Source organism: Coturnix japonica, chromosome 2 (assembly GCF_054131305.1).
Source record: "Coturnix japonica strain WE chromosome 2, WE-NBRP24, whole genome shotgun sequence".
NCBI lineage: Eukaryota > Metazoa > Chordata > Aves > Galliformes > Phasianidae > Coturnix > Coturnix japonica.
The window spans coordinates 76,824,772-76,851,490 of NC_140664.1; the positions used below are offsets into that span (position 1 = coordinate 76,824,772).

General features: G+C 37.3%; 1 protein-coding gene across 1 annotated transcript in view; it reads right to left on the reverse strand.

Annotated features, from left to right (window-relative positions):
- GMDS (GDP-mannose 4,6-dehydratase) overlaps positions 1 to 26,719 on the reverse strand; it is a 384,143-nt gene that overhangs the window by 335,143 nt on the left and 22,281 nt on the right. The window contains exon 2 of the mRNA XM_015854488.3: positions 2,458 to 2,502. Within this exon, the coding sequence (XP_015709974.1) occupies positions 2,458 to 2,502 (45 nt within the window). The remainder of the gene's footprint in view (positions 1 to 2,457; positions 2,503 to 26,719) is intronic.

Here is a 26,719-nt window from a genome sequence, read left to right on the forward strand (position 1 = left end):
CAGCAGCTCTGACTAATGTTAAAAGAAAGGTCTATTTGTCTCTAGTACATTAGAGAAATTGTTCTAACACAGATTCTGTTTCCTCCTTATGTAAGATAGCCCCATGCCTGCTGCCAGAAAGTTGTGTTAGCTTAGGTTACCAGCTGCAGGAACTGTGCACAAGTGAAATCAAGCTCTAGCATCCAACTGCCCTCCCTTTCTTCAATTGTAAGTGACTACTTACAATTTGATGCATCCAACACCTCATTAAGTTGGGCCACTTCACTCTATTCTTGCTAACTTAAGTTGTGAGAATACACCAGCAGGAAAAAATGGTAGGTTTTTGTTTTGTTATGCAGATAGTATGAACTATTGTTACTGTTACACAGTAAACATTTTTTTATTTTCACATAAAACACATTTTACTCCATCTTATGCCTCAAACTTAATACAACATCAGAATGAGACCAGCTTTATGAACAACATTTTGGCAATAAGGTCCATAATTACTGCCAAAGAGCTTCATCCACATAACTTGCACAAATCTTGAGTGTCAACTTCCTTGCATAAAATGTCTATCACTCAGCTACACAACAGGCTTATAATATACCGTGTTCTAGCATCCAAATGTTGAACTTTCCGTAACTGAGCAAGTTATCTACATTTTGAAGATCAATAGGAAAATAAGACACATCCATAAGGAGAAAAATTGTTTCCTAAACAATGAATATATAAAAACAAGTCTTAAGGAACACAGTTAAATTCTCCTCAAAGTATTTAACGTGTGGATAGTTTCTAGAAACATAGGGCTAATAGAGAAACACCTAAAAAAAAGGCAGCTCCAGAATAACGTAACTTCTGCAAAAGATGTTAGTAATATTTTAATGAACAATATTAAATGAACAGCTGTTCTGATGAGCAAGCTAAGACTTTATAAGAATTTGATTCTTCAAAACTGTTAAACAAGCTAACAAGTATTCCTAGTACTTGTTAGTCCTAGCCAAATTAGACATTTTGGCCTAAAGTCCCAATGAGAGACATCCAATCTCTCAATTGTGATTTAAGTCACCTTGAAATTGAAGTTCACACACACAAAAAAAATTGAACAATAAGTCAAACCTTGTCAGCTCAAAAATGAGAGATCATGCTTGCAAGAGTTTTGCATCATCTGAATGACTGTGATACCAACATTTGATCAGTAAGATACGTTAAATGCAATCAACACAAGACTTCAAAATATTTCCAAAAGCAAAGCCAGAGAGCCTCACACATCTAGCAATAACAAAAAAACCCAGAACACCAGGGTTGTGAGGTCTTTTTGGTGGTTTTGTTTTCTTTTTAAATAAAGCCTTTCACTCCTTTCTTTCTGGTGTGAACGTACAAAAGAAAACAAGCCTGCCAAATGCTTAATCCATTATAGCAATATTACTGTACAAAAAGATGAAAGATGCCTTTGTGTGCATGGGACAGGCGAACCACAAACTTCATGACAAGCTAAAACACGTGCAAACTGGTTAATCTAGTTATGAATGAAAGATCACTGTTTTTCTCAATAGGGCTTGATCTTTAGGTAGATTGCAATTAAAAGAAAGTAAATATAAAACAAATGACCTTATTATCACTTTTACCCCAGCATTCAGTTATTCAGGAACAGAGGTCCCAAGCTAAGACACAGTAAAGAACTCCAAGTAGATGGAGAATTGAGGAACAGAAAGGAAGAACCCTGTGCAATCCTGTGAACCAGGAAATGCACTGAGGAGATTTATTTGATCATCCATTTCTTTCCTCCTTCTTCTACTGTCACACCTTCTGGGAACATCTTTTAAGACTAATATGGTGAACTATCAGACAATTCCACAATAACATGATTGTTATATTGGTGGTCCACAGAAAAAAATAATATGGTAATTTGGCCAAAGATATGCCGAAGAAAGGGATCTGATTTTGTTCATTTTACAAAGCTAAATAACATCATATAATAAGTATAAATATAATTAAGCAGGTGGAAACTAACACTACAGAAAGCTTGAAGTTGTTTTTTTGTTTGTTTGTTTAAAAATAAAGAAAGGAAAATACAGCATTTTCATTGAAGTACAACTGCTGAAGAGGGCCATTTGTGTCAAGAGAGAAAAAAAAAAAAAGATCCTCGTTCCTTTCTGTGGTACACAGCATCATAAATTATTCCCTAATTCCTTACAGTTTTGGCTTGCACAGGTTGCTGCTTATCTGAGCTGGCGGAAAACACGCTAAGCAGATATACCCCAAGGAGAAGAGGGAATCCACCAGTGGACATTAGATGATAAATAGTACAATAAGCTGGCACGATTACAAGCCATGCTGCACATTCCTCTCTGGAGTTTTGATTTGTTATCTAGGGTTGAGTGGAAAACATACACAGAGAAGGACAGAAGCAAAGGAAGCTTGAGCTGCAGCATCCAAGTGATTCCATCAGCTGCAGTCAGTCACTGAGTCACTCACCTCATAGCCTTTTTCCAGCAGGAATTCAGCCAAGTACGATCCATCCTGGGAAGAGTAAGATATAGGAAAATGTTAGAAACACAGTGAATGGGCCTGTGAGATTTGGACTGATTATGGTCCCAAAAAAGGAAGAAGAAAGTTTTGCAATAAGTGGACTGGTTAGCAAGCATAAGCTTTGACTTCTCCAGATTTATGCACTGACCTAGAATACTATGGATGCTTTTTGGTTAATTTTAGACTAAGTCACAGTATATTTTAAAATAGCTCGCTTACAAACGCTGGTTCAGAACTCCAGTCTCCATAATGGAACTTGGGAAGAGATTCAAAAGTGTCTAGAGACATCTTTCCAAAATATCTTTAACCGCAGTTATTGAATTTGAACTATTTTGGAGATAGGAAAGGAAAAACATTCTAAAAAAACTGGTGCAAGCTTAGCACACTAGCGGGACTGATAGGTTTCTGCAGCACCGTGTCTCATTTGCATTTCTGTTGCACTCAGTCCTTTCACAAGCAATCTAAAGGCAATAAATTCTGCCTGTTGATTGAGTTTTTCAAAAACATCCCTAGCACATACTATATTTATGCTACAGAATACAGGCCATTTCAACGGTTTGTATATCTTTGAGGGTTGAGTGTGTTCCTCTCTTCCTCCTTTTAAATCCCTGTCAAACTCAAATTATTAAAATATCAAAAAGCAAATACTTCAAAACATGACCTAGTGTGTGTTATCCTGAAATCAAATGGTTTTCCTACCATCACTACTGCCAGGATTACCAAATACAGTAAGTCAATGTCCCTATACATTTGCATGTAACATTGCAGAAATCCAACAAAGCTCACCCATCTGGAATGAATGCTAACCAACACATCAAATAATAATGTAAGAGCGCTCCAGAGTCAACTGACTTGCTTCAGGAATACCACAGAAACATGGAACAACACCTTGGCTCAAATGCTTAAACTATATTACATGTGTTTGCCTGGACACAATCCTGGACAGAGACACTAAAGTAAGAAACTGAATGCGTATCTCTTCGGTCCTCTCTTTTAAGCCACGTTTCCAGAGAACTCCTCTCTCACCTTAGATTAAATCAATTTTTCACATCTCAAGACAGCCTAAAAAGAATAACACAGGGAAATAAGAAATTTGAGATGCACCAGGAGGCCCTAAAGCAGCATGATGGCCAGTGAAGAGTGCTCATCAGATTGATGGCAAAATCATGCCTAAATTTATGCAGTGGTAGGGGGTACTACCATGTGTTACAATTTCCAGTATATATAAAAAAAAAAAAAAAAAATTAACACCAAATTAACACCATTACAGAGCAAATATTTCATCTCCTATAGTCCAGAAGACCTTGAAATCATGACTCAGCTTACACATTTTGCCTACTATGTGTACAATATGCACATGCTTACCAGCTTTCAGAACTACCCATAACCAGAACGGTCAGACTATGGAACATGACAAGCCATGTTTGCTGTGGAATCACAGGAATAATATGTGCTTCTGTGCATCACACAGAGCAAGATCCCACTGAGGGGAGAAACTAAGAATATGCAACGGAAACGTTGGAGAAATATGGAAGTAAAGGCAGAAGTTTTTAATATAGTTGTCTCTCTCAATAGTAAGTCCCTTAGGATTTAGGAGAGGTCAGGAAACTCCACAAAACCCCTTGATTACACATCCAAGTAAATAAAATACGTAAAAAGAAGGTGAAAATAGGAAACCCTGAGTGGAAAGGAGATGAAAAAAATAAAAGACAGACTGTGACTACTTAGAAAGTTGATGTACAACAGACTTGACTAGGATTGAACCCTGTCAATAAGACCCTGTTCTTCTCACCCAGGCTGTTGCTCAAACTTTCCAAACACACTGGAACATTTTGAACTAGCGGTGGCATTCGCTTCCTCTCTGCTTCCTTTCCAGGTCTATCAAGTGATAGGGCAGGGCTTCACAATGAGTGGGAAACAGGCAGCAAGTGTGAAAGCTACTGGTTTCTGGCTCTAGCACAGCACAGCTGATTTACTGCCTGCTAATGGCACACAATGCAGATTCAAGCTGTCCCGCACTATGATACAGTATCACATCTTTCATGTTTACCTTCCTTTTCTTTTCAGTATAACAGCTGTCAGTGAGAATGGCAATCAGATTTGCAATTGAAATGTTCAAGAGTTTGCAGCCTGTAAGGATAGCAGTTTTAATCTTCTCCTGTTAGTATCAACAAAGAATATTAAGCAACCTCTACAAAGTGGTTTCAATCTATATTATGAATATAAATTATATTATTGAAGCTACTGATTTCCACTTAGTACAGACAGAGCTTTCAAGGTTCAGGAATCAATAAACAAGGAAAGGAACATTAAAGGAGCTAGGTATTTGGCAAGAAAGCCCAATTTTTGTTAGAATTAGTAAGGAGTACAGCAGCACAGCCATTTCATTACTGGAAGCTTTTACACTATTATCTGAACTATGCAAAATGGCATACCCACATCAACCAAACAGAGTACCAGCCTAGGTGGTTGTAATCAAATGCAATCAAGACAGTAGCAAAGCCAGAGCCCAATCTGATCACTGAGATGCTCTCGGCAACCTACTCCCAAAACTAAACCACAAAAGGAAGTGGAGAAGTCATATGCCAAACAAATTAGAGTGCATGGTTACTCTGCTACCTCCACTGTGCAATGCGCTGTTTTACTTTAGAAGCATTCTCACATTTCAGAGCTTACATTTGCTAATGTAAAGTACCCAACAACTGTTACTGCTGATTTTAGATCAATAAAACCTCATCAGACTGAAGCACATCCCTGTCTAGCTAAATCATCCATTTCAAAGAGAGAAAATAGGCTATGAAAGCTGTTATGCAGGATCATAATGAGAACTGACTCCACACATATTCCAAACCATATTGAACAGTCAACATGTTTTGAACAACACTGCCAGTTGAAATGGCTCCTCATCAACACACTGACATATCAGCACTTGAAGAATCGCTTCACCATCTTCAGCCAAAGTAGTTTGAAAGCATATGCAAAGAATGATACTTAGTTGTCTTCCAATACACAGCAGTAAACTTCCAACTGCAGCTGTCTTTCATGTCTGTAAAATTCCCAGACAAAAGAAAATAGTCATATAAACTAGAGAGAGAATCATAGGATGCAATATTTTATTCTTAATACAGTAGTTAATGTCAAGAATTTCAATAAAATTTGATGCGCTGTCAAGGAAAATCTTTTTCCAACAGAGCAAAGAAATTGAGACATAAACGGGTTAGAGTCTTGCCACAAACATCTAAAATAAAAAGTATCATGTTTAACTTGATCTATGAGCAGAGAACGGGATCATCTATACAGAAAAGAATTTCTACAGAAAGGAAAACTGGAAATCAGTGGAATTAGATGGCCTGTTTGACAATCCAATTGGCCTTTATTTTGTACTGTTCTGTTCTGGGAAATTCCAATTGCACAAATAGGCTAATTTCAGATTTATATTAGCACATTTAAGGTAAGGCCATATATGAGCAACCCCAAATGCACAGCATCATACACCTCTTCCTCTGAGATGACCAGTTCTGACACCAGCCACAATGCTACTGGACACCAGAACTAAATCATACATTCAACCCAAACATTAGTAATGTAGGGAAGAGGAATCCTCCTTTCTACTAAAGACAGAGGAAAAGAAGAAAGCATCACATGGATGAACAAACAGGAGAAGACAGACCAGAAGTAAATTGACTAGAGTTCTTACTATAATTCCTCAAATTCTGAGGGAAAGAACATTAAATTTCTTTTTTTCCAGAAGGAAAGAATAAGAAACCTCTCTACTTTTCTGACACACAGATCCTGCTATCAACTAGACCCAGACCTGGCTCCAATCCACAAGAGGCACAGCCTAAGAACATCACCTCACTAAGTAATACAGCAAGAGTGATCAAAGTGCCTTCCTCTTGCATCTTCCCATCTGCAAATACATTGCCAATAATGCCTGAGAACATTAAATATAAGTGTAGTCAGATGCAGTATTAGAGGGAGGTTTGGGTTTTTTGAGGGGAACATTTTTAAGGTAGATATGTAGGATGAATCTCTGTCCTTCTCTATAGGCTTATAGATCTGCTCTCTACTTTTATGCAGCTCCTACACATAATGGATACAATTTTCAGAGATCATTATTCCTTTGGGGGAAAAAGTACCTTAATTTTCCACATAAACAAGAGACCACGGTTGGTTCTGCTTGTAAAATGCAAAACTGAAAAAACTACTCCCATATCCTCAGGAATAATACTATAAAGGTGAGTTTATGGTATATCAAAATATAGATGGAGTAAATTATGAACTTCATTCATAACAGTCTTGAATTCTGTTTGAACTACAAACTGTAGCTGTGTTCTGAAGTCAAATTTAGATATGTTCAATTACTTTGTTTGGGGGGAAGAAGTAAAGAAGAGGTGCATGTTCACAAGGCATGTTTTTAATTTCTTCAGTAAAGGGACCTGTAATAACAACACCACCAATACACTGTCACAATAATTTTCCTTTATCTTGGTTTAAAGGGATAATAAGTACTTCTGCTAAAATACACTGAACTGGTTCCACTGCTATCCCTTCACAATAAGTAGTTGCTTCATCAAACTATAAAACCTTTGCATAACTATAGGCTATTTCAGTGACTTAAGTTGGACTGTGGTGGCAGACCCTTTGGAGCAGGAAACATACAATACACTAAAGCAACATCTAAATGATTTTTATAACAGTCCACAAGAACAGCTACTGATTTTTTTTATAGCGTGACATTAGCCTTCTTCCAGAAAGAGAGATTTGAGAGAGTAGCACCATGCACTATTATTTCTGCTGGAAAATGCATACTACTAATCATTTTCAATGATTTATGGAGGAAACAGGTATTTCATGCAGCTACTATAGACAGAACACTGTTGCACTTAGTCTTAAGCTTTCAAAGCAGTGTTTGAAGCAAAGCATTAGAGCACTCATACAAAAAAGAAAAGCTCCATACTGGGAAAAAAAGGAAGAATTATGAACTCTGAAGTTCTTAACTGATTTATTAAAGCCGCCAGCCTACAAATGCAGCAGTTATTTTGCTATACGGATTTGTATTCTGGCCAAAGTAAGAACAGGAAAACAAGTGTCCTTTTGTTCTTGTAGTCCAAACAAACAGTCAAAAGGTAATACAAGTTAAAAAAATTTGTTTTAAAATATTCCTCGTATTTGAAGTTCTTCTCATGGTGCATTAAATGCAGTACTGGAATAGGAGAAAGGGTCATCATTAGCAACAACATTAGTGTTTAATGACATTACTCTGCCCTTTCTCACTTACGAGTCATTTAAAAGGGAAGTAAGTAGCTTGGAAAAGTGAATCACCATGTTATTTCCGCATCTGAGCTCCTGCCTTCACACAACTATTCCACTGGTAAACTATTAAGTTATATTAAGAACTGTAACTGCAGTTACAAGCAGCAGCAAAAGGTGGTTCATTCTTTCTTCCTCCACAGTTATCTTTACACAGAACAATGCAATTCACATCAAGAGAAAGGTATGAAAGTGCAACACCGCTTATTTAAATCACAGAAATTCAGAATCACCAAGGTTGGAAAAGACCTAAAAGCTCATCCAGTCCAACCATTCACCTATTACCAATAGCTCCCACTAAACCACGTCCCTCAACACAACATCCAGTTGTGATGTAATAAACCATACTACATTACATCTTTAGATATGAATGTGTACAGTATTAGTATACTAACTGGTTTATTTATAAAATATAAAATAAAAATCAAAACCAGTTATGAACTCTAAATTTGAGAGAAACCTAGCTACTTTTTTTCTCTCTCACTAGTGAAACCTCAGGGAGCAGAAGAATGTGTCCAATAGCTCTAAAAACATGGAAATCCAAATCATATGGACAACAATCCACAAGAAAATAAAACCCTCTACTTTGTGTTAGTAATGGGGAAACCTGCAACAGCTTTAACAGCCACAAGATGATTATTTTGTCCATTCTTATTTCCTCCTGCTTTCAAATAACTGTGGGTATCAGATGGTCTTTTACCATTCCAAAACAGTAGCAGCATTTCCAAGTAGCAGGAGACAGGAGCTTTCTGGCCATGCCCATCCTCCAGCAGTTGGACTAATCCATCAGCCCATTGCATGACCAACTGCTGCAGCTGACTCAGGGAAGCCTCCCAGTCTGCAACAAATGCTAACTGCAAACTAAGACACACCACCACTCAAGGGAAACCCAAACAAGCAGACCTGTTCTCTTCATGCAGAGCAGAAAAAGCAGTAAAGCCAGTACTAAGTCAGGCATGTTCCCAGAAGAACAATGTTGACCTCCTATTTAAAAAATAAAAATAAAAAATAAGTCAAGATTTGTTGCTGTAGCAGAAAAGTAACCTGTAAAGCCTCGAAAGTTTTGGGAGAAACACAGAACCTGTTGTGTTCAGAGCAGAACACACTTGTATCTTGTCTGCACGAGGCCAGAACTTAATGAGGCATAGATTTACATACATGTGGGTAAAGGTTTCATATTCACTGTTCTGTACTCAGCAGTTTTAAATACAAACATAGCAATTAAACCCCAAATATGATTTACTTAACAAAAGAAGGAAAGCATGTGTCAGTTGCAATTGAGAAGCAACGCACATAAAGCTATCTTCAATTTTCTTCAGTGTTTGTACAGTCAGAGAATTGGAAATGCAATCCACAATGCTCAACTGGCATATCTGAGCTTTAACAGTTCTCAGTCTTGCAATATTTGTTTGGATGGAGTGAAAGCACTCACCTTGCTTAGCATACCAAATAAGTAAAGCAGTATAGCCAAGGATGGTATCAGCACAGCAACAACATACTCTGAAAGTCACAGGAGCAACAATTTTGTTTCCAGGACATTTTGAAGACTTGGGACAAAACAGTTTGTGTTACAATGCATCATCCACTCTCCAGCATTGTTTCTTCCAATCATCACAATGGAAGCTCAGTTTTTAATGGGCTGGTATCCACTCAGCTATAGCTACATTTTCAGGAACTCTGCTTGTTTACGCAATTCCCATCTCATCGTTTCAAGATTATCACTTTTTCAAATCTTGACTGATATACATCTTTAAAAGGTCATTGCCAGTACTACATATATCTTTATGAATATTGAGTGCCCTACAGAAAGACTTCTCTTTCTAGAAATCTGGGTTGCTCAGAGTCCTTGTTCTAACAAGAATGGATACAGGAAGAACTTAAAATCCTTACACCTGCCACATCAACAACTCAAAACGCCTAAAAACTTCTCCATACGTTCACAATGGGGAGAGCATTTTAAATAACTCATTTCATGGGATTATTCCTGTCAATTTCTCTCCACACAATAGGAGAGTTCTTAGAAAGTTGCTCCTTAATCTCCCCTCTACACACATTCTTGTTACCAAAACAGATACATGCCAAGTACGCATGTTGCACTGAACATAATGATTTCCACAGAAGCTACAATTGATTCAAAGAGCACACTAACACTATTTGATTAAACTCTCATCTACAAAACAGTATTTTTCAATGTAGTCACCACCACTAGCTATGCATTTTTCACCAGTGATGAACAAGAGCCCACGTGCAACACTGATAATTGTACAGCTCTACTAAAAACTTGTCTTTCACATCATCATCACCACTGCTCAAATGCACCACCCACCACCTCACTGTGCTCACATCCTCTGTTCTCTCTCTAAAAACATTCACCAAGTGTCAATGAGTGCCATTTTTCCCCCCCAACAATTCAATGAAGGAATTCAATGACACAGCTTTGCAACATACACAATTCCATGTCAGACATCATTCTCTCAGACTGCCCCACTGCTGCCCTCTTGTCACATGACAATAAAAAGTAAAAGAATATTGATGGGAAGGTTTAACATCTACTGCCATACCACCACCATCTGCCTCTGACACTGCGGGCCAACATCATAAAATAGGAGGGGATTACTTTCAGAGCAACCCCTGTATTTTGAGCCTTAAATTCATAGAGCTTTAGTTGAATGACAGAAACACATAGAAATGATAGAAATCTTAAGATGACACACTCTTCCTGGGCCTTCCAAAAGACTGTCCTTGTGAAATTATTAAACAAGTCAAAGGAGCATGGTCTAGAACTACTTGAACAGAATGCTTTTAAACACTTTTTATTAATGACAGCACTCAACAGAAATCCATGTATTGCCAAACATTTTTACTGCACTCCAAAGCAGCTTCATTTTGCCTGATATTTTTGAGCAAAAGGCTAAATAGGCTTCGTAAAGTTCTTTTGATGTTTTGTTTTTTTCATACAGTATAGGATTTTTCTTCCTCCATAATATAAGATAAATAAATGAAATACATAACTACAGTAAATTTTATTGTATTATGTAAGTTACCACTGAATGGAACTACTAATTCAGGCAGCACAACCTTCCTCTGTAAACAAAGACAGCTCCAAGTGAATGTCAAACTATACAGGAAAAACAGCGATAGCAAAAGTGTTTACTAAAAACTGATTGAAATTGGACATAAGATCTGATACTTCCATTCCACAAAGCTACGTGTATTAACTTCAATCAAGTGCTCAGATACCACATGAACTGAGCTTCCTAGTGGCAAGAAACCAAGCAGGATAAGAATTATCTAGGCGATAGACTGCGAAGGGATGCAGTGTTTTTTCAGAGCAGGTTGGCAAAGGTCATCCTTATATTTACAGATACTGTACAATGCTTGTGTACCCAGCTTCACAGTCTCCCCTTGTCAACTTAGAAAGGGAAAAAAACCAGTTCCACTAACTGCCAAGGCCCTTGTCTAAAGGGAACTAGAAAAGGAAAGTGAGCTATCATGCTTGTTTATCCTATCTGTCAGAAACAGGATTTGGAATAGGCAGCCACTACAGCATTGCCAACAAAATACCTATTCCTTCAATTCATAAAATATCGAGTCACCTACAGCCCAAGTTAGCAAATCACCCCTTGTATCAGGCTTCAGGCAGTTATCAGAAGTTCTCCTAGCTAGCTAGTCCGCAGTTACTTCACAAACAGCGTACTTATCACAACTAGGGCAAAGCTGTAATCAAGGTAAAGTCACCGTACAGCCTAAGTATTTCCACATCTGTTTTATTCCAATAAATTATGCAATTTTGCATAGATCTCTAAAAACAGAGGAACTATTTAAAACTTTCACAAAGAAGTCTTTAAGAAGCATCAAAACAAATTACTTTAAAGAGCCGGTCACAAGCATTTCTTCAACTTCTTTCATACTCTGCTCCACCAAAACCTGAAACTTAAAGTTAAATTTAACAGACTTTACAAGCCGTGGAGAGACTGAGTACACGGGACGCATTTTAGTCATTTTTGTCTGAGTTCACAGTAATTTCCTCTAATCTCAAGGTTTCTTAGCAGTTCATTTGAATCACTTTGTGCCCTAGAAACTACAGGAAATACTACGGAATCCTCCCTGTCTAACTTTGCAAGCTGTTCTGTCACATTTATTCCTAGCTAAGTTAACAACATACACCAAACCAAACACCAGCGTTCCACGATGTCACCAACTTATAGTTCCAAAAAATTCTTTAGTTTAAGTGCCAAGTTATGTGAGGATATACTTTAACCGAACAAACATATCCGCTTGCAAAAAGTCAAATATGAAGAAAACTTTTATCTAGTTCTTATTACAAGCTTTTTTAAATTATTATTTAAGAAATTTAATATTTCCATATTCAGGAGAAGATATACCAACTGCTTTTGTTAAATATCAAGTGTAAAGGAGAAAGCAAAGTGCAAGAGGACCTCTTTCTATGTAGTTTCAGATACTTACTTGTACTTAATGCATTCCATAGGATACAAGGATGACAAGCTATATTCTTCTCAGTATACCGTATACAGTGAGTATACAGTATGCAGAGTATTCAGTACATTAAAGATATTAGCTAGACAGTAAAAAGTATTTGATGCTATTTTTAAATAATAGTTTATTTAACAGTGTATTTACACAAAAACTAGTAGCTAGCCATAGCGATAGCTTCTCATATGGCATCAGGAATCACTTGTGCATAAACATTTCTAACTTACTCTCCATTTAGTTTTCATTCATGGACACAGTAACAAGTGGAAGAATTCCTCACTGGAACACCCCATACCCTCAGCAGTTCATTAATGCAGAATCCCAATCATTTCATAGTACTATGTTGATTCCTTCCTCTTTCATCAAACCTAGTGATTCACAAGCATTTACACTTAACTACACTGACAGCAGTTGGAGAGACATTCACTATGTCAAAAATCAATGGTCGTAATGACCTTTTGTAGAAAAGGTCAGGAATGAAGGAGCAAAGGACTAGTAGTCACAGGCGTCCACAGGAGAAAAAAAGAGCATCTTATGTACTCAATTTCACTATGTTCTCTGTTTCCACGTACTCATGTCCTCCAAAAAATGTCTTAAGCAGCAAGGTTAATGACTTCATTGCAAGTACCTCATTTTGCTAACATTTAGTCTTGAGGAAAATATCCTACAGTACAACTGGCTAGAGGAGCACAATATTAAAAGGAATACTCTACTTTTCTTTCTCCAACAGACAGCATTGCTGAGTAAAGCAAATTACTCTTGCTGATGTCATACAGTTGTAACTCCAATTACACAGTCTTTTCAACAGTTTTTGTGTCATTCTGCAGAAAAGAACTAAAGCTCTCAAGATGCTGTTGTCATAACAAGAGGTAAAGACCTAATTATACTGCCTTGTTTTGAGTATCAAACATGCAAAGAGCAGTCCTACATGCCTTGACTTTCGCCTCTGGCACCACTTCATTTCCTCCAAGCAACTTGATTTTTTAAGTAACATTTTATTTCCCCTCTCTGACTGTAAAATGAATATTACACATGACTTCGCTATGGTATTGAGAGTATTTCTTAACCAGTGTACACAAACTGTCCAGAAAGCATAGCAGGAAAAGTTATTAGACACTCAGAAGAAACAGGCAACAATACCCTGCGCTAAGGAAGTGATGGAGATATATATATATTATTTTTAAACTGAAATTCAGGGAAAAAAAGCTACAAAGGAAAATGAAAAGGCTATAAAGGTAGCGTACCACTCACCAGTCTCTACGGGATGTGGCTCACTCAGACTGTTAAGCTAACTGACCCTTGACAGTGTTTTATGTGAGGACTTTTAATTAATTCACAGGTTTGATTATTTTACTGGCAATAGTAATATTTTATAGATAGAGCATGAAAAGACAGATAGACCTATGGGTAACCCAGTCAGAGAGCAGCACTAAATCAACTGAAAGGCTCTGAAAGAAACCTTCAGCTTCCCTGTCAGCAGTCATTGAGTACATTGTAGAACAGTTGGCAAGATGTTCAGTTGCATCTCATCGCTTCTTTCTCTGGCTTTCTCTTTATAAAAATTATTTCCTCCTGATATCACCAGATGCACAATAACTAGGCTAAAAAAAAAAAAAACCTAAGCTTGCTCTCCAATGCAATCCTCCCACATCTTTTCCCCATCTGGAGTTCAAGCCTATGCAGGAATATTGCAACATTTCTGTAGGTTTTTCATCATTATTTCTTAAGAAATAAATTCTTTTTAACTCTAAAAAAAACACCACCACCACAAGTTTTTCTTTTCCTTGTGACATACTTCGTATGCCAGTGAACAATGCGTTACGAATGAGAATTTCAATATCATGCACAAAAATGTTACAAGTTATCAGAAAAGGAATACACAAGTTCAAGTCCCCTAGATGCTAAATTGGAATGCCTTATACTTGGAATTTTTCTAATTCCCCAAGCTTCAGAGAATCTTTTCTTTTTTCCACAGTAAATTGCATATTACAGTGAATAATGGGGAATCATGTTTATATTCACGACAAACACAAACTGAGAAGAAACTAACAGAGGGGGAAAAAACATTTTTCAGATCAAACACCTATTTCTCAAAGCACTACAGCAATATAAGCTAATATCAGTACATTTCTGCATACTTCCCTAAAAACATTTTAGTCCAGGATTATTAAACTGTGTAAATTGATTTCTTGCTGAAAGAGAAAAGACTCCCTTGGATTACATGGAAAGTCCTAAGAAGGCAGACCAGTGACTAAGATCAAAACTTAGTCACAGCAAGCTCATATTCCAAGCAGAGCAAATTATTTCTGATAAAGTAATCTAATCTTTCCTTCATATTTCAAAGGAAAAGACAACTCAAGCACTGTTTAATCAATCAGTACCATCTTAGGCTGAATCATTTATACTGATGTAGGTCTTCACCTCCAAAATAATCTCAAGTTCAAGTCCCAGCATCACCTCTTGCACCTTAATGGTAGAACACAGCCTTGGATATCCCATCTCAATGATTCAGTGATGGTATTGCACATCACAGCTTAACGGATATGTAACAGAGGCTGCAAATATCTTCCTGCAAGACTTACATCAAGACACGTGAAGTGGTAAATCAATTTTAAAACATGAAAAGACTTGACAAAAGACTACCTCACACACCGCAAAGTAATACCGAATTTAGAACCAGTGTCAGTTCAGGCTCCCTAGAACACTCCCCAGATACTGCACTGCATTACATAAAGGTGATATTCATTTAGAAGATGCACATAAAGGCCACATAATACCATCCTAAAATGAGAAAACTTGCTTCAAGATCCCACCTTAACAAGTCATCCCATATACCGTTTCACACTTCTACTTTTATACTCAAGATCAATGTAATCAGTAAGCTATATCTTCCCTCACCTCATATGAGAAGCAGAAGAGTTTTAAAATTATTTCATTTTACTGCCTATATGGTGGAGCAGGGGCTGGAAAAGGCATCAAACTGCCATGAGAAACAAAAGCTCTTCACTGATGTGTCCCTAGAGCAGAAACTATCTGGCTACAACTTGATGTGACACCTTCAGTTTTGGTACAACAGAACACTTTCAGATCAACATTTGAGATCACAGAAAACTAGCACGCCAGTCAAAATTTAACTATAAATTAGTACTCACTTCAATAATAAAAAATCATTTTAAAACAGTGACATCAGCTAAGCTACTTTTTTGTAGACATCTTACACCTGCAAATACAAAATACACAACAGATGTTGGAGAAAGGACCAGCTATTTTTCCCTCCTTTCCCACAGACTGAAATATCATTTTTGCACAGAAAAACAAATAGTTTCACTGCTGGAAGGTGATTACACTCTTATACCTTTTGAACACATTTGGTTCTACTGACATGTATATAAATATCAAGAAATCAAAATGCATATAACAGAACACGTCAAAGCTTTGATGCTGTTCTGCTCCAGTTACATTATGACACAGGAAAAGTGGAGGAGCTAAGAAACTCTAACCTGGCGCAAAACCTTTTCACTAGTTTGGCAATTGATCAAGGAAATCAAAATACTGGACTGGTTCCAAAGAGAACTGAACTTCCACATTTTGTAGCTGACAGTAATTAAATGTTGGGTGGATGTCCTGTGTTAGAAAACAGACAAGGAGCCCACAGCTCCTTCTGGACATTCCTCATAAACAACTCCCTCAGTAGTTAAGGAAGCCTCTTACTTCCTCAATTCCAACAGAAGACTGGGTGACATTTCAACCTACCTGAACCCAGACTGACAGCAGAGACAAGTCTCAGTGTTCTTTTTTATTTTTACTTTTAATTAACGAAGTCCTATGCAATACTGCTGTTTTTTTCAATTAACATACCACCTCAGGGACAATCCATCTTCAAGAAAAATGAGGTGTGAATGGAGTAGTTGTCATACCAAATGCTCCCTTTAACCTAAATAGAGCAAAATTATTTTAAGTTCTGGTAAACAAGCAGTTTCACGTAGGCATTGTTTTGCACTATATTAAAAATAAGCTTCTGGATTTTGTAATCAGAATTGCATTGGTACCTTTTTCATTCTCTACACCTAAATGAAGTCAATAAGCATCAGCAGGACTTAAAACAACCATACTCTTTCTGGAGGAAAAGAAGGGGATCAAACACTGCTCAAATTACCATTACTGGTATCACTAGATAGCTACCATCACTAAAAGTAGGTGTCGCAAAAGCTCTTCCAAGTCTTAGCTTCAAAGATTTTCTCTTAAAAATTGATAAGAAAAATGTAGCTTTCTTATAACTCAGAACAAAAGTATAAGGCTGTGGTTACCAAAAGAAGAAAAACTTAAGTAATCTAAAAACAGCTTTGCCAGGAGACTTCAAGCCATTCCTATTTAATTCCAGGAGCCAGTGTACAAACTAGGCACTTCTCATAAATATCATTGCCATTCTTGTCCTGAAACTTCAGCTTTTTGATTCAGAAGAGCAGCTGAATAGTGCGTAACATATACAGGCTTAAAAAACAACAGTGCACACACATTTCAACCTCCAAAAAAACTAATAGCACTATTAAAAATAAATGTGTGTCTTAAGTGTGAGAATAAAAGCATGTTTTCACTTTCTATTAAAGCACATTGAATAAGGTGTAAACATTTACAGAAGGGATCAAAGGAGATGAACAGCACAAGAATCTCAGTCTGTTTATTTACCTGAGTAGTATTTTCTGTCTACCTCAGTTATAGTTTAGGAAGGGGCTGCATCTAACTGCAATTCGCAGCATGGGAGAATATGTTTGCATATTTCCCAGAAAGAGGCTGCGGGAAAACCATACCATTAAAACCACCACCAGAGCACTATTACCTTTTATCTGGAAATATTACTGGCCTGAAGCAAATGCTCTGGTATGATCAAATTAGAGATCCTGAAATCCTATTTGTTCCTCCAAGTTTAGGTTTTTAACTCTGTCTCTCTTAGAAAAACAGGTACACTTTAAAACAAATAGAAATCTTTCTATTGGTATCAAAGTTCCAAATCTGTCCCAAATGCAAAACCACCAGTAATGATTAAGGACTAGATGTTGAAATGATACCCTAACACAATACATGTTTTCATCCAACTCAGTGATGAATTTGAAGTAGTTTGACTAGAAGAACACTGTTCAAGAATTGTACAGGGGCCATAGTGGCTACAAGCCAAGGCAGGGGGTGGGGAGGAATATGGAAGGGAGGGAAGGAGAAGAACGATTCCTAAGTTTAAATTACATGGAACATGGAATAAAGCAATATTAGAACTTACTATTACATATTCTAATACAAAAAAATAGTGATTTGAGGCTTTGTTGGATGCTTAACTCTTAAGTATTGCCAAGCAACTTCCAGCTAAAGAGACTTCATACTGGAGGGTTGGGGAAAGGAAACCTTTTCTGTCATATCAGATTCAAATATAAAACCATTTACCTTTCAAATATTTCAGTTGAAAACTCTAAGCAACTTTGTGAAGTTATTTTAAGAGACCACTACCCTTTACTTCCATTGGAGTCCATATTTTTCTCACTTGCCCAAGCAAGAGCAAAGACCCACCCATTGGTGGGACAAACCTGATTGCACAGGGGCAAGTACAAGACATGTCTGGCCTTGCCTCCATTTTGTGTGAGCATTTAAAGTAACCCACCCCAGCCTTCAACCACATCACCAGTCCCTCCATTACAAACTTGGGTTGGGTAGAATTAGCCACGTCAGAGGGAGAAGAGCTGTGGTTTAGTCTAGACACAGCATTTCCCCTTTAATATGGTGCCGCTTCCAAAGATCCTTTAGTACACTGTGAGGAGGAGATTCAAGTGCACAGGACCACAAAAGGAAAAAATTGCTAGTTCAAAAGGGAAAATTTTTCTTTAAAAAATAACCCACAACTTATAAGCAAAGCAGCTCTGGTACAATTTGGTGTTGACCAGACCTTTATTTCCTCATAGTTTTTATTCACACTTGGAAAGGTAGAATTAAGCACCCTGAACCCACCTCCTACAACCACAGACCTGCTACTTTATATCACTGCTAACTACTTCTCTACAAAGGGCAGATGAGCATGAACGTTTAAACAAGTTTCCACCTCAGTAGCTCCAGTTCTAGAAAACTATTCCCAGCTTCAAGTTCCGACAAGGCCCATCAGTGTTTTTGGACATTCAAATATTGTGGTTGCCAAAGCAATTTTCATAGACTGCAATTGGCTGAGGCACCACAATCATTCTTTACATGCTGACACCGTGCTGGACAAAACCTTCATGACCTGAAGAGAAACTCTTGTAACACTCTGATAGAAATTGTTGTTTAAAATCATTCTTAATTTCCAAGGTACATGTATTTCAACTACCTGCCAGCAAGCCACTACAAGGCGAAGTAAGATCTGCCTTCAACTGTGCAGCCCTCCGTGCATTTTTCAACATTTCCAGGTGTGAAATTAAAGTAGTAAAGTGAACCCAAGCTTTGACTACTTCAGGAAGACTTCTATTTAAAAATAGCCCTTGTTGCTGCTGGATGAACTCCAGATATTCACTGCATGTGCATTTAGTACCAGAAATGAAAACAGATTAGTAAGCACTTGTTTCTGAGTCTACCTCTAACGTGCCACGTCAGTGTGATTTTAATGAAACATGTCCACCATTGCTGATTGTTAGAACAACAGCAGAGCACTTTCACCACCCGGTTATCCCTCTCTGCTGTTCCTCTTCTCAAGTTTAAATCATTCTTCTATTTTCTTTTTAAATGGTAGTCAATAAGATGTAATCACTTGTTTAAACTGACCGTTTTCAACTGCTACACGGGAAAAAAAATATTAGCTTCATTTTCCATCGGCTATAAAGACCTAATAGTCAACTACAAATTAAAAAAAGTTCCAGATTTAGTGGGTAATCACATTGTGTCAGGATCTTTCAGCCAGACTTGTTCTGGCCTGTATTCCTAGTCCCAAGAATGGCAGTTTGTGACAGCCAGGTCATCATGTACTTACTCATGCACTGATAGGAGGTGACTGTATTAATCAAACAGTAGAAGGAAACCAAAGACTTCTCAGTGTCAAGCTGTATTTTCACATGATACGTAAGATCTGCACCCTAGTAAGAAAACATTCAGCTTTTCCTGAATCTTTAGGACAACCTTCTCTACTCAACAACAAACCTCACACCCTCCCAAGCACCCTCTACCTCCACACTAGCAGTATTACCTTCCTTCATGTATCCTAGCCCATATTTTCTGTTTTAAGGTTCTTACTGATACCCAAGCTAGAATGAAGAACTCTTACTGAGTCCAACTGGAATTGGTGCAGGCAGTAAGATCTTGTTCTAAGAACTTTCCACTTTTATTTCAAAACTAGGTGACACTTTTAGAATAACTTTCTGGTTGCACGAACACTGAGAAGAATTAGGATACCAAATACGTTCCTTTGTGTAGCTGTATGGTCATTTTAGTTTGAAATTCTTTGAGAAGAGCTCACATTTCAGCATCATAAAAATACCAGTACTTCCATTTCTCTCCTTACAAACAGTAAGCCAACTCCTACTCACCAGTTCCAAGAAATGTGACTAAAATACAAGCCTGCTGGAACTGCACATTCAGAGAGTACATACAGGAACACCTTACTGTCTCCACGTTAGTGCAACACAATGATTAGTGATACGTTGAACTAACAATTCCTTGAAACTTAATAGCGGGTTGCAGCACTACACAGAGTAAGTGTTTCTACATTAGTGCTGAGCTATAGGGAAATACCGTGGCATGAAATGAACCAAAAACGTTGGAAATGCTTAAGGCACTATATTGTTGAGCCACCTTGTGGCATATTTCTCACATTACAACACTACACATATTCAACAGTGTTGTGATTTTCTGGGTCTGTGCAATTCAGGCTGAAATACAGGCACTTAGCACAAAAGCAGCATGCTCACAAAGCAGTACTCCCTTTAGATAGCACGGATTTTTGAAGTTAAACTACATAATCATATCAGGGATATGATTTAGAGTAGGGTTTTTAGAGTTAGGGTTCTGGTTAGGCTACAGTTGGATTTGATGATCTTCAAGGTCCTTTCCAACCTGGGTGATTCTATGATTCTATAAGACCATTTAACAGCTAGCATCAGTCAAACTGTTTAAACAACTGGTGATTTCAGCCAATAGCTCCCCACAAAGTAATCTACCACGTAAGTTTTTTAAATCCATACTACATAAAACCACTGAGCACGAGTGGCATACCAAGAAAATACATACACATGAACTCTCTAGAACCTGCACACATGGGGCATCTCACAAGTAAAGGCATTTAGATCCTTGTTCATCACTGTATACTACACATGCTAGTCATAAATTTCTTCTGTTGGTATACAATGTGAAGATAAGAAGATACCACCACACCAATTGCACCAACCCTGACAGATAAGATCTGGGAAGTACAACACACAACTTCTGGACAAATGTCCATTCCCACACAGTACCTGCAAGCCATGTGCTTTACATCAGCACTAAAAGTTCAGATGTAATGAAGACTTACAAGGCCTTACTTGGTTTTATAGTCTTTCCACAGTAATCTGAACTACTGGTAAGTAGCATCATTAGGATTAGACATATGAGGTCCTTCCCTAAAACACCTCTGCAATCACCTGGCTTGGACAATTTGCCCAACTTCTGATTTTAATGCTTAAATTAAACCTAAAGTTGCTTGCTCCTCTTATGTGAGCAGGATGCTTTACAAGCTTTATGCTGGTATTTAAGAGTGAATCTAAACAATGAATCTAAAAATGAGTAATGAATGTTAAGTAAACACTGTGTAATATATCAACATTGGGATTCCATACTGTTTTGCTCCTGAAGTAATAAAAAACAACACTGAAAGAGGGCATATTTTTATATAAATTAATACAAGAGCTAGGATGTCAGGCTATCAGTCAGCACCTTCAAAAGAAACTGTATCTCCTGTTTAGTTGTAGAAGTAATGGTACAAATTGCACAAAATTATCAAAAGGAGTAAGGAACATTCAGTGACAAAGCAGTGAAAGACAACTCTGACGTGCTGGTAGATTGCTCCCAAGCTGAAACTCTTTGGAAGACAGGCTTTGAAGACCCCACCAGGATGCAGTGCAAAAACACTCGTTCACCTACATAGCTTCATTTTTTGGTAAAGGTTAAGTTTAACTGGTTTCTTGCAAAGCATATCAATGTTTCCCACAACCAAAACACAGACAGGCATTGTGAAAGCTGCTTTTAGGCAACACATGAAGTTAGGTTTTTAAGTCTGTAATTCAGATCATAGCGTCGCTCAGGAAGGAAAGGGCTTATACACACAGGGTCACTACACACAGTAATTAGGCAGCACAAAAACTCCTGTTAACTTTACAGGCAGATGAGATGTGAATCAGCTGTTTCAGAACAGCCTCTAATCTTGTTTTAGAGAATATTCAGTTCTCTTCAGTAAGAGGAAATGCATCTCTCCTGTCTAGACATCCAATTTAGAAAGAGCACAACACTTTTTCAATTTCAATTAAAGAATAACAAGTGCCAGGAACTTCTTTTATCTAACATTTTTGAAACTTATACAAGTAGTTTTATTCATGAAACCAAGCCTGTAAATACAAACTATTTTTTTCCTCCCTCAACTGCTTCAGTATGGTAAATTTAATGACATTTTACATAAAAATGCCACATAATCTTCTATTGTAGTCATGCTTCTCATGGTTATATACATATTTATCCAATGTTAAGTTTTTGTACACATTACTAGAATTATCATTAGAGTTCCATAATTGAGATTTTCCTATGACATGTTTGATGGAAAGTTGTGATTTGATTAATAACATTGCAAACTGAAGTTCTCTGCAGAAGTACCTGCAGAGTTCCATATAATAATGCTGCAAGGCTCACATGCTAACACCAGCATGTATTTAAACATGGGCTCAGAAATACAAATGTGCAGTACTGAAGTGTTAAGAAAAAAAAAAACATGAATTACAAAGACACTAGCTGTAGTCCAACAATCCTTACGCCTGTGTTCTCTTAACTATGACCTCACTGTAACTACAAAGAACAAGCAATATGTGGTTGACAAGTAAAAGGTATCAGACTTCTGAAAAGATTTCAGACTTTTTATATTTATTTTTCACTAAAAAGAACAAACAAGAAAATCTATAATCTTAAACTATCCCAGACTAAGCACTCCCATGGTGGTACTGACATTCTATATGGTATAAGATCTATATGGTACTGATATTCACTAAGACTGTGATCAAATCACAGAACTCTAAGGAGTGGGGGAAGCTCAGCATACATGTATATTTGTGTTTTTGGGTGTTTTTTTTATTTTAAGTACAGAAGTAACAGTGCAATACATGAGCACCATTTCTTCAAGCTCATGCATCATTAAAGTAATAATAAAGGAGCCCAAGTAACATGCTGATTTCCTCAGTCAATCAGAGAATAAGCCATTGTGTGGTAAACTGTGGCATAAGCATAGGTCAACTCCAGCATTAGACTTAGGCTTTTAATATTACAGTTACTTTTCACTTCATTTTAATGTATCTGCTGCATTGACATAAAGAAAAAACCTTCCCAATTTATACTTTTCAAGTGTAATTTGAGAGAAGCCAGCTAAGGCTGGCAATACATATTTACTTTCAACTGAAGTGTTTTAACACTGAGAAGTAATTTTATTCCACAATAAAGAACACAGAAATCTAGAAACAAGTTTTCCCATTGGCAGACCAAAGACAATTTGGCACAGGAGCTTTAGTATAGTCCCAAGTCAATGCATTTGAGAACCGTTCTCTCAGTACATTTATTGCAATTGTTCATAAAAACATTTTGCCAAGAATCTGATAAGAACAGCTCAAATTAAAGACAAGCTGTTTTATACAAGCAGTAGGATACTTTTGAGTCAAGTGAAATCCGTCCCCAAGGGACCTGTCAAACCTGTAATTATTTTTAAAGTGTCTTAGCTGTTTCTGAAATTACATATGGCATTTAAACTAGCCATTTTATTAAGACCATGCTTGGGTTGTACATTATGTAGTGTCCAACACACTGCTAGAGGACTGAAACAGTATGTTTACCAGATAAATATCTTCAAGACATAACAACTAACTTGCTAACAGCTCACGGACCATTAAAAATGACAGTTTAGAAGTGCTTTTGTAGTGAGAATGAAAGATAACACTTCAAGACTAATATTCTGGCCACAGATCTGGACTTTATTGGTAGGGTTGCATTATATCTAGGGTATTCTTTGCTGCTATAAATAAAGGAAAAAAAAATCAGTTATAGCGAGGGGAAAATGACTCAGTCATCACACTTCTCCCAATACATGGGAGAGTAACTCTCGTCATATTTTCTCGACCTTTTATTCTTATTCCCATATCAAATATTACTTGAAAATGGTGGCAGTGTTTTTTGTGAAAATTTGGTTATAAATGGTGCTCAGCCTCTCCCTGTATTTAATAGAAGTTGTAAAAGGTAACAAAATTGAACAGTCACGTTTATTGGCAGAGATAACCACTTAACAGTAGGGGCTTGTCTTAACCCAAGTTGTCAACAGTTTCCAGCCTTGATAGAGTCATTTGGTTTAATAACTTAATTGTATTCTGACAGAAAAATTGAGAGGTTTTAAATGTAGTAAAAATGATCTCCTGCTTCTGTGAAAAAGAACCACTTTTCACTGTCTCTCTATAATACAGGGTTTATTACTTGATATAGAAATAGCTCTACTTGAGCTAGTTAGGAGACTTCCAACAACCAAATGAGCTTTTACAAGGAGAGTTCTGACTAATGTTTCATGGGAACACACTGGAGAGCATGTTTCACTAAGAAAAACACTGTGTAGGTTTTATTTAGTATATGGAGTTTAGCTTTGGGGTCCTTCCTGCCTTTAAGTACTTGGGGCAGCATGTCTTTGAGAGCATCACCCCTCATCTGACCAGGATAACTATATATACCAAGTCAAGGCAGTCTTAAGATCTGAAAATTTAGCAGGAGACAACCCAAGTTGCAGATTATCTGCTGTTCTCGAACAAGTTTCAAGCTTTTACAGCACAGCTGGAATCACAGAAGTGAACAAATACAAACTGAATTTATCACCTGTAACTGCTCATCTAAGTACCTATTTAGTGGATGATAAAATTATCTTCCTTTGTCTCAGAATATACCAAACCAATAGCCTTAGTTCATACAAATAATCCTGTTTTACTCCTAAATAAACAGTTCTGAAGAAAATTTTCCATTCAGAAACTAAATTTCAATGCTATACTATCCACTACGGTTGTTTCAATACATTATCTGGGTTCTACTACCAATCTATATCAGAAAAACCAGTCTGCACAGAACCTCGTATTATCTGAAAACACTGTCAAAAATAAAGCCATTGAGATATACTTCACAAGTACTTATGATCCAAAATTTCAAAAAACAGATTTTTTTTCAGAAATGAGTTTCCTAAGAAGAAATACGTACATTTCTAAGCTATGAACTCAAAGACAGTCAAACTTGATTCTTCAATGAGTTTTGGTTTTTTTTAATGCTTTTTGGCACCAGTAACATACTTAGAACACAGCACAAATCTTCCGATTGCACGTTGCCCTGTTTTGACAAAAATGAAGGGCTATAGAGAACCACTACAATTTTCAGTTCATTTTAACTAAGTTGAAATTCAAGAGCTTTTTCCCCAGTGCGGGGAAGTTCTTAACATTTTAGTAGCCCTGCTACTACTTCTGAAGATTTCATATCTCCGCTAAACCAGCCTTTGGGCCTTGGTTGTTGTATATCCACAGATCACCTCATAATATAACTTCAGAAGTTTAGGCAATGACTTAGATGAGTTATTTCCTTATATCAAAATATTATTTAACAGATCTTTAGGAAAGCATGTATAGCTTTTTGAGGTTTCTTTAAGACATTTACCTTTAAAATACCTATTCTTTTGGCAACTAGATTTACTAAAAAAAAAAACATAAAAAACAACACAACACAGGACAGAGATTAAGTGTTACACAGACCCCTGGACCTAGAGTCTTTTTCCTACACAACACCAAACAGGTGGCATTAATTGTTTCCAAGCACATAGCAAATGGAAACAAGGTGCACTGATAACAAGTCTTCCATTATGAGAACGAGACACCTGCTATTAAAAATCTACATTGAGTTACAGATAAACTTATGCTAGGAATAACCACTCTGTGTCATTTTCTACTTTGTTTTATTTGCCTTCTAGTGAAGGTGCAGGCAGCTACTATTTCCAAGAAGGAAAAATAGGGGTAAGTAGAAAGTTCAGTGTTTGTAGAGAAATTCTTAACAGCTTTAAGAATCCAGCTTCAAAGACAAATCTGCTTGAATAACTGATTTCCCTGAATTTGCACCAGCTGCTGGTTGCAAGACACCCCTACTCCCATTTTTACAGTGCAAAGAGTGGACAAGAAAAAGTTATTTTAGGGTAGATTAACTGCCCTCTAGAGTGGAGGGTAAAACCAACCACTTGGTGCCTTAGTTCTCCTCCTTCAATGCACACACATAATAAAAAACTATTTTTCCAAAAACTAACAAGCGTGCTGCTTCTCTTCTTACATGTGGTAAACTTTTATTTAAATTTTAACATAATTTACATACATGTGTTGTAGAGCTGGAATAATACAAGTATAGTTATGTATAGTTGGAATAATACAAGAATAGTTGTAAATAGATAGCCAGAGGGTATCTAAGGAAAAGACTCACCAACTCTGAGGCCTTCAGTCAAGATGGATGCTTGCTGATGTTGAAGCTCACCACAAGAACTCCACAAAAGAGTGATCTCCAGAAAGAGATGCTACCTTAGTGGTGGTCTGCCCTTAAATGGGATCTGGGAGAGGTCCAACCCTTTCAGGAGCACAGCTGAATTACCTTCACCTGTGATCCCACAGCTGATTCATCATTTGCCTCAGGTGCTTAATCAGAGGTTCAGCCTGTGATCAACAGTTTCCCTTATATTCCACCCCTTCACAGTGTGAACCAATGATTGGGTGAGCTTTTCCTTATTACAGAGTTCCAACATATAATAATGCTTATAAAAATTTCCCACTGCAATGCACATTGACACAATTTGAGTGATGACTGATAGAAGTTCATGGTCTTCCATGGGCCAGTGCTTGATTGGTGTTACTGGAGACAAGCAATCATGAGGTGCACGTCCATCTGTGTTTCATCAGTCCCATGTGGATCACCATTAAGCATCTAATTCCTTCCAGTGGTCCTAGAAGCTCACAGACTCAGGGAGAGTAACACAGATGTTTCAAAGGCACTAGGAGGAGAAGGTCTGTCATCCAGGGCAAGATACAGGCTGTATTCTCATCCTAAGTCAATACTTCAGCTTGTAGCATGCTACCTCAGAGGTGGTCAGCCCTAAAATGGGATCTAGGAGAGGTGAAGT